The sequence below is a fragment of the Cavia porcellus genome, unplaced genomic scaffold (assembly GCF_034190915.1).
Source record: "Cavia porcellus strain 051 isolate PalLab524CR breed Dunkin Hartley unplaced genomic scaffold, mCavPor4.1 scaffold_19, whole genome shotgun sequence".
Lineage (NCBI taxonomy): Eukaryota > Metazoa > Chordata > Mammalia > Rodentia > Caviidae > Cavia > Cavia porcellus.
The window spans coordinates 37,493,939-37,511,512 of record NW_026947502.1 but is presented as its reverse complement, the minus strand read 5'-3'; the positions used below and the strand labels follow the sequence as shown (position 1 = coordinate 37,511,512).

Below are 17,574 nucleotides of genomic sequence, written 5' to 3'. Positions count from 1 at the left end.
TGAATAATGATCTTGTCACTTCCATGCCCACTATGGAGCTGGGTTCCCTACTCTCAAGGCTCTCTTGCGACATTCCCCAGCGCAAAGCCCGCCCACTGCACGCGCTCTGCCTCCACTTCCGGCTTGGCGCCGCTCCCGGGAAGATGGCGGAGGATCCCGAGTCCGTGCTGCAGCTCCCTCCCTCGGCTGTGGCTGCTGGCGGCGAGGGTCTTGGGGAACTGTCTCCCGAAACAGCCACACCAGAGCCCCCTTCTGCTGCAGTTTCGCCGGGGACGGAAGAACCTGCCGGCGACACCAAGAAAAAAAGTAATTTTCAGGGTAGTTTCTGAGTAAGAGGCGGGTGGTTTAGTTTCATCCCTAAAGGTGGCTTCGAATAAGGAAACAAAATTTAGAGGAGGGTGCGTCCCAGACGTATGTTGTCAATTTCCAAGCCTGGTTGAGATGAGCGGAGAAAGCCCCCTTTGGTCGCAGCACCTTCGCGCCTAGGTAGGCTCGGTCAGTGCCGCGTACTTGGTGCCCTGGCCCCTTGCGATGTATTGACCCCTTGCGGTGTATTCGCGTCCCCCTGTGAGTGGGTCAGACCGCAAAAGCTTAGGCGTCAGAGGTGAGCGGCATCCAAGTCCTTAATCCTGGAGCCAGTTATTCCAATAATGGTAAGGTGGTGAGAAGGGCAGAGCGTGGAATTGTCTTCTCACTGGTTCACTCTCCCCCTCCGCTGAACATCAGTTCACTCTTGGAACCAAAAAATTGCAATTTAAACTAGTACGAGGAATGTTAAGGGGGCTATGCACATGCACGGCACACGCTCTTAAGACACTTGGAAGGCAGAGGAATTAGAACTGCGAGTTCCAAACCAGCCTGGACTACGCAGCGAGACCTGTTCTAAAAGGGGTGAGGTCGTAGCTCTGTGACAGAGCGCTCACTTAATATATGTGAAGACGCGGGTTCAATTCCCTGACCACCCAACACACAATGCTAAGAGAAAAGTAAAAGCATAAGCATTACCTTCAAAAAATACTATTCTGGAATATTTGTTATTTTTTTTTAAACTGGCCTTTATTGCCTGGAAGAGTTTCCCGATAGAAATTGAAGGTTTTGGGGGTTTTGTTTTTTTGGTATCTGGGATTGAACTCTAACTCAAGACTTCCGCGCTTGCCAGGCAGGCACTTAATGCCACTGAGCTAAACCCCCGACCCCAGTTGAAGAATTTTTTTGAGGTTCCTTGTCCGGAACATTCTAGAGTCAGAGTTTTCTGTGAAAAGATAGCAAATAAACATCTTCGAATTAAAGAAGTTGACGTTGTGGTAGGTAGTTGTTTTCTCAGTCAAAAGCCTTTTTTTTTTTTTTTTTTTTTTTGCTTTTTGAAGAATATTTACGATAGAGAATAATAGCTAATATATTTTTTATTATCTTCAGAATAGTCAAAGATTCTCTTACAAGGAGAAAACAAGACAAAACTTTTTTTCGGTGAACTAAGAGAAACTAATAGTATCAGCGAGTTAACATACATATTTTTGTTACAGTGGAGTGGTCTGAAGGGGTAGGCGCCTACGTTTTCTGCGCTGTCATCTCAAGGATTATGTTTTCTGCTTTGTAGGGACTTCACAGATCTTCCTCCCATGGTGGAGAAAGACTCATTATCCCAGCTCTTCCCTGCTTGCTTTTCAGTTAGAATTCCTTGAGGCTGGGGAGTGTGATCCGCCTTAGGGGACCTGCCAAACCACTCAAGGCCCTGACTCCAACACTCCTCCAACCCCCAGGGAAAAGAAAATAAATCACACCGCCTTTTCATTTGGGGAAAATGAAGTACCATGACTGTTTGTGGAAGATAAGTCCCTAGAATCTTCAAAACATTACTGTTAAGTTTTAAGATTTTCCTTGAATTTCAGTTTTTTATAAACGGTAGCCCACTTTCAAAGGATATAAGGTCCCAGGTTAGTACTTGACTGTGATTGTGGCTTTATAAAAGATAACAGGGAACAGTGGCCCACAATCCAGATACTCCTGGAGAGCATGTTTTCTTTGATCTGCACAACTCTTTTTGTCATCCGTTTTGGAAGATAATCTAAGGAAAGACACTAAATATTTTATAAATGTTGTATATTCTTTTCCTTTAATTTACAGGAGAGAAATTATTGACTGAGGCTTGTGGCCCTGAAGGACATTTGAAAATGACTTGAGATTTTGAATTGTTGCCAGTACTAAGGTGCTGCTTCCAAAAGATTCCAATTTAATTCATGTGGACATTTGTATTTTAAACATTTCTCCCTTGATTACTTCAATCAAGTCACCTTTAGAATTAAGAAAGATAGCTATAATTACAATACAGTAAATACTTCTCTAGCTTCTTGCTGTCCTACTCTTCAATAGTATAATGTTTGATTGCAGCTAAGTTATATTGATAGCATCAAGGGATTGAGGTTGACAGAGAAGTAAGGTATGAAAGACAAGCTAACCAAAATCTGTTATCTTCAAGTTCATTCCTGTTCCCAAGATAATGGAAAGGAGAATAAGTAATTTCTTAGTGAGAAAGTGTACTATGTGCATTGTGTGTTCTGTGTGCCTGTGTATAGGGTAAATTTGAGCAGTCGATCTCTTTTACTGATGCTTTTCAAAGTTATTACCAAAGGCTGATGCAATAAGGATGTACTATGTAATACAATAAAGTTAACTTGAGGGAGTAGTAGCATAATATTTTGCTTTCCGTATTTATAATTTTAGGTGCTATTTTGTGCCAAGTAACTTTTAAGAGACAAGTTCATAGTCTTTGGAGTTCGCATATCTGTGTTTTAGATTATTGAAACCTTATGATTTCTCTCTGAATCTTCTGACCTGCAGTTGTATTTACTTTTTCTTAATTTTTTTAAAGAAAATAATACCAAAATAAAACAGAATAAAACCAATCAAAACAAACCACTGTAAGTGACACAGGACTTCAAGACAATATGAAGTTACCAATGGTTACCATAGGCTTCTTGTCTTCACAATTGCTTCAAAATCTTAAGACATAGTAAAAATCAAACGAAATAGAACCAAAAAATCAAATGAAACAGAACCAATAAAAACAAAACAATGCAGTAAAGGACTTCAAAGCAAGACAATAGTAAATCCAAAATGGCCATGATAACATACTTGCTATCTTTGAAATAGCTGCCCATGTCATCAGATATAACAAAATCAAAACAAAACAGAATAAAACCCAGCCTGACAAAACATTGAAGATGAGACTGACTTTAAAACAAGGTAATAGGAAATTAACAATGACCGTCACCTTCAAAAAGAGATTCCCCCATAGGTCCCATACTACGCACAGTTATCCTTTGAAAAGATGATCAGACCACTGGTCTTAGACCTGCAAAATCAATGAAACACCAGACACCACAAGCATCAAGTTGCATTTCACCTGGATACTTATCGCAGTCTGTGTTTCTCCACATCAACCGGTCTCTTGGGGATAGCAGTGAGGGAGTGGGTTGACTCTTGTTTCTCAGCCTGCACCCCAGAAAGGGCTGGAGTCTGGCTGTCCCCCCAGCAGCCCACACGTGGCATAGCGCTGATTTACAAGGCTTTTTGATGATTTCTTTTCCCTTGCAGTCTGCAAATAGCCAGTTGTATTTTATTTTTAATGCTATTTCCCTTTACTTAAAAACTAATCGTGGAGTGCTCACTTAAGCACATGTACTAAAAAATTAATCCTAGAAAATTTGGTAGTTCAGGACCGGGATTTAGCTCAGCAGCACAGTGCCTGCCTGGCAAATGTGAGTTCATGAGTTCGATCCCTGGTACAAAAAAGAAAGAAAGAAAACTTGATAGTTACAAAAATTGTAAGTAATGTCAAGTAATAATTGCCTATAATGTTATTACTGAGAAATACAGCCTCCTTAGGCCATTAATTTGGTCCACATTTTGTGGAGATCCAATCCAAAATTGGCTGGCTGCATTGCAGGCAGCATGGCACACCAAAAACAGACCAAGGGAGGAGCAGAGAAGAGACGGAGCCAGGCACACTGCCAGTGACCCACTCTTACCAGACTCCACCTCCTAACAGCAAATCAGTCGCTTTGCAGAAGCCCGGTCTGTGATCACATGAGGCTTTGGGGGCACATTTAGATATAAGCTATAATGTTCTCTTTGGAATTACCTCTTGATGTCAAATGCAGTTTAAAGATGAGTCCCATGGGGAGAACTTTGTAAGATCAAGAAAAAAAAGGAATCTAACGTTTTTACATCTTTGGTTATACCTTCAGAATCATAAATGCCAAAAGCTTATGTAAATTAAAGATTTCAGCCGTTGAACCCTTTTAGATCACATTCTCATTAGCTGTTTATAATAATTGTTTTCCTTTTACAGTTGATGTCCTGCTAAAGGCTGTGGGAGATACCCCTATAATGAAAACAAAGAAGTGGGCTGTAGAACGAACCCGAACAATCCAAGGACTCATTGACTTCATCAAAAAGTTCCTTAAACTTGTGGCCTCTGAACAGTTGGTATAGTGATTGTTTTTCTATAAAAATTCAAAATCGTTCTTAGGCAGCAATGAATATTTTATATATATAAATACACGTGAATGAATGAGCTACTTTTGTTACATTCTTTTGTTTCTCTTTTAGTAGAATTTTGGTAATTTATAGTATGATTTTTTGGGGGAACACTAAAATGAACCAATATAATATAATATGAACCAGTTTTTTCCTCTAGTAATCAAGTTGTAATTTTTAATTTAAGGTACAATTTTTTAAGTTGTAAATTTAATGTCACTGGTTTTTATTTTGGTATTTGTCTCCAAAACTTTATCTTCATGTAGTCATGCACTATTTAACAGTGGGAACATGTTCTGAGAAACACATCACTGTTTTTGGTATATGAACATTGTAGAATACTTATACATACAAACCCAAACTGCCAACCAAAACCAGCAGAAAAAATTGGTTCATATTATATTTTACAGGACCACCATTATATTTGTATCCCTGCCTAAATGTCACTGTGTGACACATTACTTAATGAGAATTTTTTGTTATATTAATACTTTGTGTCAGACACCTTTATTTGTAGGTAATTCATACTCTTGAACAGTATTGATATAGATAACAGGTAAGTGGGTAGATACCTGAAGAATCATTAAGTCTTATGTATGTAAATAATTGGTATATCTTTGCTTGAAAACAAAAGTTAAATAACTACAATTTTAAAAAGATGTAAAAAGAGTGAAATCATTAAAGTGGGATGTTTTCAAAATTATTTTTGTTAGTAAAGAACAAGAAACTGAAACTTTGATCTAACAGTTTGCCTGTGGGTAGGTCTTACAAAAAGGGAAAATTCAACATAGGTTAATCGCCAGAAGTTGTTATTTTAGGCAAGAATAGCATAAACCCAGGAATCCCTCTAAAGTTATTTGGGTAAAGTTTTGGAAATAATTGTTTTACATGTGAACATACCCCTTTATGATCAATCAGAATAATAAAAGCATGTGTTTTCTTGAGTGTCATATGTAATTTAATTGACAGGGAAATGTCACAAATGGTTAAGAGTTTTAGCATTCTCCACATAGCTGTGATAGTGAATATGTAGGAGCAACAAACCTTGCCTAGAGTTCAAGTCCTAATGGAAAAGTCAGAATGAGGACATGCTCTTCAGAGAAATGAGCAGAAGCTGTATCTCTATACTAAAAATGCAACAGGAAGTATTGGTAAGGTCAGTAAGCAGAGTAGTACAATAATTGTAAGGCATTTATATTTGAGAAATACATAGAAATAGAAAAAGCCACACTGTTTCCTGTGTTAATATTTGAATTTTGAGGTTTTGTCATGGTTCTATTCAGTACTCTGAAAAGAACTTAATGTCAGCATGTCTTAGATTAAACCATGTAAATTGCCATTTGGTCACTTCCATAGATTTCCCATCATCTGACTTGTATCTAGCTGCACCCCACGTTATTTTAGCAAAATAGGTGGTTGAAAGAAAAGAATAATGCTGGAAATTCTGGAAACACAGTATCAGAAAATATAGTTGAATCTCTGAATTCCCAAAAAACCTAGTCCTAGAGAGCAAAATCAAAGCACATGCTTAGGGTTTATGAAAACTAGGTGACAAGATAGTCCCATGAACCTCAAACACTGGTGGGAGCTGCAAGACCTGTTTGATACCAGCATATCTACACCAAGGGAAGCTGCAAGCAACACTGAGAAAGAGAACCTCAAAATAGCTAAGAGGTGCTGTTCCTCACAGATTCAATAATAGCATAGGGGCTGAGGATTTAACTCAGTGGTGCAGTACACTGATGCCCTACGTTTGAGCTTCATCGCCCTGAAAAAACAATACCTGAACTGGATATTCTCTCTCCTAACTAGGTAATAACTATCTATACTAAGCAGGACTCAGCTACAGCAGTGTACCCCTGAGGGCTCTCAGAACACACCCAGTAGGACACTCTTTCAGGACAAGACCCCAAATTGGAAAAATGTTTGGGAAATCAAAATTGAGCCAAGTAGAAACTTAAGAAAGGAAGGAAAGGTAAGCACTAGATCTGAGTGAAAGGAAACAGCCCTTTAATGCAAGCCTCCCTATTTTTTAGTGCTATACAAGAACGTAACAGTAGAGGGAGCTCTCAAGTTATAAAAACTATCCTGAACCACTTTATTCCAAAAGTAGAGGTGAACAAATTTCACATAAAAATCAACAGGAATCAGCAGGATTTACCATGGTCAGCAGGAATTAGCGTGGTCAAATCCCACTCAGTGTTACTAAAAAGAGACAATAGCAACCCTCGAGACAGTGAAGTGTTGCCAAGAATAACGATAGATCAGAACTAAAAGGCATTATGAAAACACTAGACATGAAAAAAATTAGCATTAATAAAACAGTGACAGAGCTCAAGAATTATAAATAGAAGGACTATCTCAAATGTAACTAATGTAAACAACAAATAGATAATAGCTTTAAAAAAGGTAGATATTTCAAAAGAAAGGGAAAAGAAAACAAGGAAGAAAAAATGTGAAAGGGGCAGATGTTGTATGGGAGCAGGGTGTTTGGTGGTTTTGTGCATCGCAGTCAGGCTGGCCCGGAACTCCATCATGCGCCTTAGCTTCCTGAATGCTGGATTGCAGGCACGAGCCACCACGCCTGCAAAATACATGTATTTATGGCTTAAAGCCCTTAAACTAACTAAATTCTTTTTTCAATATTTTCACTTTCAGATCCAAGTTTGTGATAGAAAATCACTTTGAGTTCCCTTGGTTCTGCATGTAGTCTGCTGTTCCATAAACTAGCTTTTCCCTTCTGAGTTCTTAACTATCCATATGTCTGTTTCTCCGGTGGATCATAAGTTTGTGAATGGGAAGATTCACAATAATCTTCATAATTCCATACCTTGTTTGGTTTTTAGTATGTCGCAGACACAAATATCTTTTGAAATGAGCTAATCTTCAGGAGGCTTTTCCTTAATTTTCTTGTTGTTGTTATTGTTGTTGTTGTTGTTTGTTATACTAGTGGCTCTCAGAGCCTCTTCTATACTAGGCAAATGCTTTATCAGAACTACCCCCAACCCCAGCACCATTCTAATTGAAAATCTACCAAAAACTGTAAACTCACTCAAAGTTAAAATGGTGGGAACTACAGTAGGGTTTTGAAATTCTCCTTAAAATGCACACTGCTGTTACATTTCTGAAACTTTTGTAATACTTCAACATGAACTATATTTAAACAATTTAACATCTATTGAGTGCATGTATCGGGCACTATTACTTAGTGTGTGTTCTCATTTTTCTTACCTAGCAACAGTAAAAAGTTGCTATTTTCTAAACATGCTGTTTCTAAAATATATTTTCTATATTTTACAAATGACTTTGAATTGGTATTGAGGCATATACTATTTTAAAATAATTTTACAGTAACTACTGTTAACTGTAGGTACAGCCATTCTTAATATGTTCACTTTTTTCTTTCCTAGGAGCTTCAAACTCATTATTTTGCATAATTTTGAAATAATTAAGCCAACAAATGGCACTTGTAAGAGCCAGGATTCAAACCCAGATATGTCTACAGAAATCCTGTATATTTAGTCATCACTTTATTTTCCTATGGAAAAAACACTGTAGTTAATGATCCAAACAGTCTGTCAGCCAGTTATACTGACACTTTTTTTTTTAATGCCCAGGATATTTTAGTATTAGAATTCGGTTATAGATATTAAAAGGCATACTAAATTATCTGTGGATAATTTTTCTAAAAAGAAAATGAAAAAAAATTACTCTATCACTTTGCTCTTTGTAATGAAACATTTTAATGAAAGCAAACTAAACAAATATTAAGCAATAAAACCTTTTAGAAATATTAGGCTTCAATTATGTACATTTCCTTTTTCTTTCCATCATTTTCCTGCAAGGAACTTTGGTGCTACCCAGCCCAAAGATCATTAGGTTTGAAAGTTTTCAAAAGTGGTAAAGGTTTAAAAAAAAAAAATCTGGCCGGTATGTCATACATTTACCCAAAAACAAATGCACAAGTCGGGCGTGGTGGCTCATGCCTGTAATCCCAGCACTCAGGAGGCTGAGGCAAGAGGTTCATTGGGAGTTCAAGACCAGCCTAGGCTACAAAGTGAGCTCAAGGCCAGCCTGAACTGCATAGTGAGACCCTGTCTCAAAAAGACCCAAAAAAGCAAAAACAAATGCACAGAGTATTTTGAATGTTATGTTTATTGACTAGAACAAAAATTCTGAGTTTTTTGATTTTGATATACCTTGAAAAAAAGATGTGATCTTAATAAAGATTCATTTAATGAGTTAGGATTTTAGGGACATTTTCTTCAGTCTGAAGAGATTGAAATAGGTAGATTAGGACGCCAAAAAATGCAGGGTTAAAAATGAATGTTTTTTCTTTCTTGTAGTTTATTTATGTGAATCAATCCTTTGCACCTTCCCCAGACCAGGAAGTTGGAACCCTTTATGAGGTAAAAAGTAACTGCTTTTTTTCTGTTTTTTTTTTTTTTTTTTGTAATGGATTGTCTGTGCTATATAGTACACATCATGTAATGTATAATATTGGCTCATTAAATCATGTAAGAGTAGCATGCCATTCTTAACAAAAAAGGAAAGAAGGAATGACTTTCTGATACTTACTCTATGGTGTGATAATGCTGAGGACATCTTGAACACGATAGGATCCAGTTATTTAGTGTTGAAGAATTAAGATATACCTTGTACTTCAGGGTTGCCTTTTGTTTGTATTTTGAGGAAGTTTTTAATCTACTTTTTTCACTTTTCTGTTTATATGGTCCAAATCCAATCTACCTTCAAGAATTTTTTAAATACTATATAGGAATGACTTTACTCGACATTATTCGAGCTTCCTGGCAATAATCATTAAAGCGACTGCATACCAGTACCACTAGGCAACAGCTCAAAAGAGCATTTTATCATCAGAGATGTAGAAAAGGGGCAAAATTAAAATATTTAAGCCCATTCATACAGAAAATGTTCCAGGGACAGGTTTTTATTAACATGATTATTGGTATGTGTCTGATAGAAATAGACATTTTTGAAAGAAATAGCCTTATGAGTATTTATAGTATATATATTTTAATTTCATGTCAGAATCACAAAAATGCATTTCTTTTTTTCCTTTTTGTAGTGCTTTGGTAGTGATGGTAAACTGGTCCTGCATTACTGCAAATCTCAGGCATGGGGGTGAACCCCAGAGAAAAACAACTTGGAACTCAAGATGATGTTTCGCAAAGGAAATAGCTGTGAAACATGTTGCAGCGGCAAGAGACCTAATGAATATGACCTGCTCAGCCTGTATCTGCTCTGACGTGTGTATGTGCATAAGAAAACCTCCATAGAGTGAATGGATTCACAAAAATATGGGATCAATGTTAATACAGAAATCATCATGGAAGATTGATATTAGAGTGTGTCCTTTGTTCTTTCGGGTGTGCCTCCAAGGATGAAAAGAAAATAGAAACTGTATAAACGTCTTCATTGCTGGTTCTTAAAGTCTCTGAAATTATTTACTCATAATACTGGCACTCTGTTGATTTTTTTATTGTTATTGTAAGAGATAATTTACTAAAGGATTTTGTTTTTGTAGCTTATTCAGGGATCCCCATTTTGTTTGACAGAATAGATGTTACATGTTACATGCTGTAATGCCTTCTAAAACTAAGATTGGCTCAGTACCTCTCATAGTCCAGTAGAGGGCAGCGCCGCTAGCCAAAAAGGTTTGGCAGTTGGTTTTACATTGTTGCCCCGTGACTAACAGAAAAGACTTCTTGGTAACTTAAAATACTGACCAACTGAAAGACTTTCTGAAAAAAAAACTATGTTGGGGAACAAGTAAGTTTATAAATGCTGTACAAATGATTCGTGCAGTGCTTTTAATTCCTGTTATTTTCGTATTTTTGTCAAAATACTCTGTTACTCTCATTTATAAATGTCAGAAGAACTCACTGATAAATCTCACAACAACCAGTGTTTCACACTGTATTTTCCAAATTGAAAGCACTCAAAGAGTAAATGAAAAATATTCTTAGATGTTCTCCATGTTTTGTGCCATAACTAATGGAGTGGTTTTTACCAATGTATTAAATTGATTGTTGCTCAAAGTGAGAGTCATTCCAATACATTGAAGTCCCAAGTAGGTACTTAAATTTGAAGTCTTTATTTCCAAAGGTAATATAGCAGGAATGAGGTATGCTTGCGTCCATTAAATCCCGGAGTGTATCTTATGGCTAGTGGTCAGCTACATATTACTACCAGGAGATGCTGAGGACAATTCATTTTACAGTGGAGGAGCTGCTGTCGAGCTCTCATTTTCTGCCTAGGAATGAATACAGCTTCTTTACTTCCCCTTATGCCAGGGTCCCTTTATAATAAATTACTGCAGCCAATAGTTAGCAAAGGAATAACACTGATAATGGTATGGTATACATAATTTAGAGCGAAAAAGTTTTACATGTGTTGAAAACTGGAATATATGAATTCTCAAGTCAAATGGATATGGAAAAGAGGTGTTCTTTGTTTTTGGTTTATGGAAGAAAGGAACATACGATAGATACAACAAATAGCAAATACTTGAATTTATTTCATTTGCCACTGATACTTCATAGAATATTCACTTCAATAGTCAAAAATACTTGAGTTCAAATTTGTAACAGCAACTTAAGTCTATTTCACTTAACAGACTTACTAGCTTACTAAGTCTGTGGGTAGGGTTGGAAACATCTCTGTGGGACAAGTCATGCCTGGTATCCCCAGCACTGTTCACTAATCAAATCTAAGGTTAGCTAAATAGATACTTTATTTATTTTCATCTATAAAACCTTGAAGAATATGTGGGGCTATAATTTGGAAAAATAATAGGGCAAACAGTTTACATTGTCTATTGATTTCTGTCTTTACTCACTTTACAGCCTTTACTTGAAAACCTATAATCCTAGAGCTCAGTAGGTGATTAGAACCAAAACTTTATTCATAAATACTTAAGTAAAATTTTGCTTTGTCTTGTGAAGACCCACAGTACATGAAGTGATGTGATAATTAGCATACTGTGCTCCCCTCTGAAAGTATTTATGCCAAATACTTTCCCCGTATTTAGAAAACAAGGTAAGTTAAGAATGTTTTGTCTCTAATAAAGATCAGGTATTTCCTGGAATCTTGGTTCTAGCACTTTTTTTAACTTTAAAGGAACCTTAAATATAGTCTTCCTTAAAAAGTATAAAATATGCCTCAAATTGTATGCAACAACCATTTTACTTGTTTATAATTGAAATGGGAAAACATTTGATATGGAGTGTGAAAATGAAAAACCTTTCATAACTTCTGCTGCATTCTCTAAGGGCTAATACACTGAGTAGTTTTTAGCACTAAGAAAGTCAGCTCCAGGCCACACAATGACTGGAGATGTATTCAGAAACAGTTCCGTTTGTTTTAGTCTTAAAAAGATAAACCCTATGTGAATCACTGGAGGGGTGACTTTCCTCATGAGCATACTTGCAGCAAGCTACCACCATTAAGCACTCAACTGCATAGTACTGTGAGATCCCTGATTTGGGAGGGTGGGATGTTACTTAGTACCTACACAGAATGAGTGAATTGAATGTGATTTAGGATTAGAAAAGCATCAGTGAAGGAAATTTATACGGTTTAAATATTTGTATGGCAGAGAATCATCAGGATTTTAATGCTTTTAATCTGTAAAGAATTCATTTTGTATGACGAAGCAAACTAGTTGACAGTGCAGGGGCCACAAGTGTAGCTCAGTGGTAGAACATGGGTTCAAAAAAGAAAAAGATGCAACATAAAAGAAAAATGCCAATAAATCATGAAAACTCGTGACTTCCATTAATTTTTTTTAACTTCGTTGATTTTTAAAACAGAGTTTTGAGCCGAGTAATGCTGCAGGTCTATAATCCCTGTACTCTTGGAGACTTGAGTTTAAGCCCAGCCTGGACAGTTTGTCAAGGTCTTGTCTCTGAGAAACACTGAAGATGTTCAGGTTAAAGGTCCTGAGTTCACACTCCAGTACTGGCCCCCACTAAAAAGACTGAAGTTTTCAGTAAAGACAGTGTAGGCTGCATTGAAGGTACTCTCCTCGGCATTGTAGTAAGACAGTGTAGGAAGAGTTGTGAAATTTAAATTGTGGAGCTTTTTAATTGAAGTTTTAGAAATAAGATTTGATAGCCAGTATAATAAAAATGTATGAATCCAAGTGGAATCTTAAATTAGAAGCAATATGTCAACTGTCGACATTTTATGTCTCTTAACAGTGTGAACATTTCATCGGTTACTGCTGATGTAAGTTTGGTGTGGCTAAACCAAGGAAGTATATGCAGATTTCTGCAAGAATTGTGGTCCCACAAAAGATTATGAGGTAATGAGGAATACTAGTGTCTTTAAGAGTGCGAAGTAATTCAGGAGTAAAAAGGCTTCTTTTGGTTGAGTTCCACAGATAATGTGTCACTGATAAGAATTCTGAGCTATGAAATACCAACATGTGAACTAAGGGATAAGAGTTGCTCATGACAAAAAAAAGGCGGGGGTAGACCTGTCCATTGTGAAATGGACTGTTACAGAACTGTCTTCCTGGCAATGTGGCTAAGTCTGTTTCCTGCCTCATTCAACAATTTGGTCCCAGTTACAGTATCTACTTCACAGTACTTTCTTCTTGCTTACCCTGGTTTTCGCTCAGTAAAAAACTTGTTTTTCCATGTGCATAGCTGCCTTTGGTTCATCATCCAAGCCAGATCAGTCAGCAAATCCTGAAAGCCTTACCTTCACCTTTAGAACTTGTTCGAATCTAGCCCCATTTCTTACCTCTCCTAAAATGCCCATCAACCTATATAGGTATATCATTTTAATGGCTAACCAGTGGGCTCTACTGTATCTGCTCTCTGGCCCCATACTCTGCTGGCTTCCAGTGAAGGCACTAAACGCTGAAGTCCTGATGCTGACCTATGTGATTCCCACAACATGAGAGAAAATGTGTGCCAGCAGTACCTCAGACAAAAGGTGAGAACACATAACTCACAAAAAGTAAGTCCTCCCTGACTTAAAAGACCCAGTCCAAAAGTGGGCATTTGATGTGAAAACACACTTCGCAATGAAATATAAACAGCAAATAAATACATGAAAACATGTTCAATATCACTGGTCATTCAAGAGATGGAAATTAAAACAACACTGAAATTCTGTCTCACCCCAGAAAGAATGACTATTACCAAGAAATCAGTAACAAATGCTGGAGGGACTGTGGGGAAAAGGGAACCCTTCACTGTTGGTGAGAATGCAGACTGGTACAACCACTGTGGAAATCAGTGTGGAGAGTCCTCAAAAGAATTAAAAACATCAAACCACAGTGATACATGTGTACCCATGTTTATAGTGGTAGTAATAGCCCGATCTTGGAAACAACCCAAATGCCCGTGGATAAAACAAGTGTTTTTATGCAGTGGAGCACTACTTGGCCATAAAGAAGGATAAACTAAAGACTTAACAGGGAAGTGGATACAACTTGAGACCATATTCATTTGTGAAATAAATATGATGTGTAAACGTCATATTGTCTCTGTGAGAAGCTGAAAGAAAACGTATGTGTATGTATATAAAAATAGTTAAGATAGTTACAGTACTAATTTCTCTGAGTTCACTGAAGAGAAAGATTTGTGCTGGAATTATTCAGACAATTGAACGCAGATGTCTTGTGCTCTGGGTGAATAATTGGGGGATGACAGTGCGTAGTGTATGTACCATTGTTGCCCCTGATTGATGTGTTTTGAAATTTTTAGGTTTTTTTTTTCTTCCTGTTTCTCCTTGAAATAAAATGGATTTGGGGGGAAAAGTCTATAGGATTATAATCCTCACTTCCCACTCTGCCACGTTGTATGTTCATTTGTACTCTTATCTAAACATGAAAATTGTACCCATCCCAGAGCTTTTCCACTATTTCCTCAATCTGGAAACTTCTCCCAAACACATCTCATTAACGTCCTTTCTTCTGGCTTACACCCTCTAAAACAGCAGCTTCTCACCGCCCACCCTGCCCTGCTGCTTTTTCCCCTCCATTGTACATAGTTTACAGTCAGTATTTGTGTGTCCACCTCTCCTCTATGGTGTAGATGTGAAGTGGCCCCTAAAGACTCATCGAAAGCTTGCTCCCCATTACAGCTCTGCTCATAGGCCTAGAGAGGACTGGATCATAGCTGGATGATCTACTGGAAATGGGGCGTGTTTGGAGGAACTGGGGGACGGGGTGGGAGGGAGGCCTTTGAAAGGAGGTGCATCTTGTCCCAGGCTCCTTTTGTCTAGCTTCCCTTTCTCTGGTTCCTGGCTGCCAGGATGTGAGCAGCTTCTTTCACCTTTCTCTTCCGCCATATTGTTTCTGCCTTGTAGACACCTGGCCATGAACTGATTTATAACTGTGTCCTCTCAAGTGTTTTGCCTGGCAACAGAAAGCTAATACGACTGCATACAACAGTTGTTGGTGTGTCCCTAGCTTGTCCCATGATTACTAAACCCAAGGACAGTGACTTAGTTAGCAGTGTGACCAGTGCGTCGCTCACAGGATCTGCTTTTAAAAATATGTTGGCTAGATAGACATTATTTCCATACCTTTAGTGATTCTAGATCATTTCTCTAATAAATCTGTCCCCTTGGCAATATGTCTTATAATGTGGCAGTCATTTGTCTGGAGTAAAATAGAACTGCCTGGATCTTGATGTGGTACTTACATTAATAAAGCCTATAATGTCAATAACAATTTTTATGACTAGTTAGGTTATAATATACAACTTTGGGAAAGAATTCTAGTCTTTTCCTTCATTTAAATTGACAATGGCAGGATCCCCAAATTTACTGTACCCAATTAATAAGCTTTTCCTAACTTTGCAGGCATGCACTCAGGATTAACATTTCTTGACTGCCTAACATGCCCAAAGGACTGTCATCACTGAGGGGGAAGATGAGGCAAAAAAATGGCTTGAGCCCAGAAATTCAAGGCCTACTTGGACAGCATAGTAAGAGGCCTACCTTGAAAATACAATGTGTGTAAAACTTGTCCTAAAGGTTTTCACTGTCAAAGTGATCCACATAGGAGCTGCAGAACATGGTGAGAGATAGTGAGCACTTTAAGATACCATTGCTCCAGTTGTTCCAAAGGAGAGACTGTTTATCTGTGAGGAGAGCAAGAACTGGAGTAAGATTTGGACAACCGAAATGGCCTGTGGAATGCAGATACAAGGAAAACTTTAAGCAAAAGAACTGAAAATAAATCAGTTTGGATGAAGATACATTTGTAAAGAGTAACAGGGTGAAAGATTAAAAAACAAAAAGTAATTTAGCTAAAATTTGGAGAACTTTATCACAAAGCTGACAAAGCCTTTTATTTGGGAGAGTCAAGGTTACTGAAAGTTCACGACAGGAAATAACCAGTCCATTGCCTTAGAATACAACCTATGAGGGTCTGAATAAAAGGTTCCAGTGGGGAACTATGAAATTCAATGCAGGCGGGGAGTACAACAATCCAGTCACAATGAAAGGCTGAATGAGTGGAGTCGCCATGAGAATAAAAGGAGGGAAAACCAAAGGAAAAAGGAAATGTTGGCAATCGGTTGCAAGGAGTTTGGAAAATAACAAGGAAAGATCAGATCAGGCCGTGGTGAATGAGATTTAACCGTGCATGCTACCTTTGTTGCAGAAATAGGACCTCTGGTCGCTGAAGAGCGCACTGGAGTAGATTCACTAACACATAGCATCTGACATCCCTAAAGGGTTTACGGAATGCGCTTAGCACGGAAACTTAGGCACATATGGGAAGCACCTGCCCAGAAATGATAATGGCACCGTGAGCGTGGGGAACAGAATGAGACTTAGAGAGTGGTAATTCAAAAATACGTGCGTCTATATTAAGAAAGCTCTTTAAGATTCTTGGGGCTCAAGGAATGAAAAGCTCAAAAAGAGGAATAAACAGAAATGCAGAGATGATAGGTTAAGCTTGAATTTGATTTTTGTTCATTCCAAACATTAATGGATTAGATTGTTGAATTAAGAGGCTGAAAACAAGAATAAAAGAAAAATTTTGAGTACACACGGTGAAGTACACGTTATGTGAGTCCTTAATACTGTATTAATCACCACCCAGCAATCACCAACGAAGGCTGGCTTGTACCTGTTTATTCTTTTTTCAATAATGGCAACCGAGCTACTGTTTTTCCTTAACAACATTGTGAGTGCTTTAAATATGACTGCGTGGTGCAAGTAACTTTCATTTTACGTGGGAGAGTTTGGAAAATAACGTGCCCAAACTCTCCTAGAAAAAAAAAAAAAAAAAAAAAAATATATATATATATATAAATTACCTCAGCCCACCAAAACGCCACTTCACTCACAATTGAAACATTAAGTTCGTTGCACTGGATCTTTCTGGTGCTTTGAGAAAGGATCTCCAGAAGTAGCTGAGGCTGGCCTTAAACTCATTATGCAGCCTAGGGTGGCCTCGAACTCCTGGATCCTGCTTGGGCTTTCTGCAGTGCTGGGATTACAAGCGTGCGCCACCATTCTGGGCTCTGGACGTCTTATTGCAAACAACGTTTGATTTAAAATCAAGCCTGGAAGGCATGGCTTTCCATTGTTTCCTTAGTCCTACCAGAACCCCGACTCTCCGGTTAAGTTGGATTTAACACTGCAGTACAGGAAAAGCAAAATCTTCATTTTCCTTCGGCCTGGGGTGTGTGGTCGCAGTTCCTATCCACAGTTCCCATCCAGGCCGGGGGTGGGCGCCCCTCTCCGACCTTCAAGCTGGAGCCCCCTTGAGGTTCGGAAGAAAGGGGCGCATTCCCTGCCCTTTCTTCCTCAGCGTCCCTGAAGAATCCGATCTTCCCGCGGGTCCCCGCACCGCGAACCCCACGAGAAGAGGGAGGCGGCGCGGAGAGAGGGGGGCGGGCCGTGAGAGCGGGGGTGGGGAGCGGGCGCGGGGCCCGGAGGCGTCCCCGCCTCGGCCGCCCGCTCAGGTGGCTCCGCGCCTCGCGCCACCCCTAGGCCGGTTGGTACAGTCCAGCGTCCCCAGAGTTTAAAAGGAGCCGG

The 17,574-nt window shown here is 38.6% G+C and overlaps 1 protein-coding gene across 2 annotated transcripts; it reads left to right on the top strand.

Moving 5' to 3' along the window:
* The first annotated feature begins 97 nt into the window (after window positions 1-97).
* On the top strand, window positions 98-11,650 carry Atg12 (autophagy related 12). Of its 2 annotated transcripts, XM_003473276.5 has the most exons (4): window positions 107-306; window positions 4,352-4,488; window positions 8,886-8,948; window positions 9,629-11,650. In XM_003473276.5, exons 1-4 carry the CDS (start codon window positions 144-146, stop codon window positions 9,686-9,688), a joined length of 423 nt encoding a protein of 140 aa, XP_003473324.1. In that variant the 5' UTR covers window positions 107-143; the 3' UTR covers window positions 9,689-11,650. The 2 variants fall into 2 exon arrangements, with proteins under 2 accessions (XP_023422256.2, XP_003473324.1); XM_023566488.2 differs by lacking the exons at window positions 4,352-4,488; window positions 9,629-11,650 and having other exon boundaries at window positions 98-306; window positions 8,886-8,947.
* The last annotated feature ends 5,924 nt before the right edge of the window (window positions 11,651-17,574 follow it).

What these genes read in the sequence shown, in the direction of transcription:
- Atg12 (XM_003473276.5), top strand. Translation starts at nt 144, where the DNA reads ATGGCGGAGGATCCCGAGTCCGTGCTGCAGCTCCCTCCCTCGGCTGTG. An exon ending in CGGCGACACCAAGAAAAAAA is followed by an intron (nt 307 to 4,351) that starts GTAATTTTCAGG and finishes TTCCTTTTACAG; the next exon opens with TTGATGTCCTGCTAAAGGCT. An exon ending in TTGTGGCCTCTGAACAGTTG is followed by an intron (nt 4,489 to 8,885) that starts GTATAGTGATTG and finishes TCTTTCTTGTAG; the next exon opens with TTTATTTATGTGAATCAATC.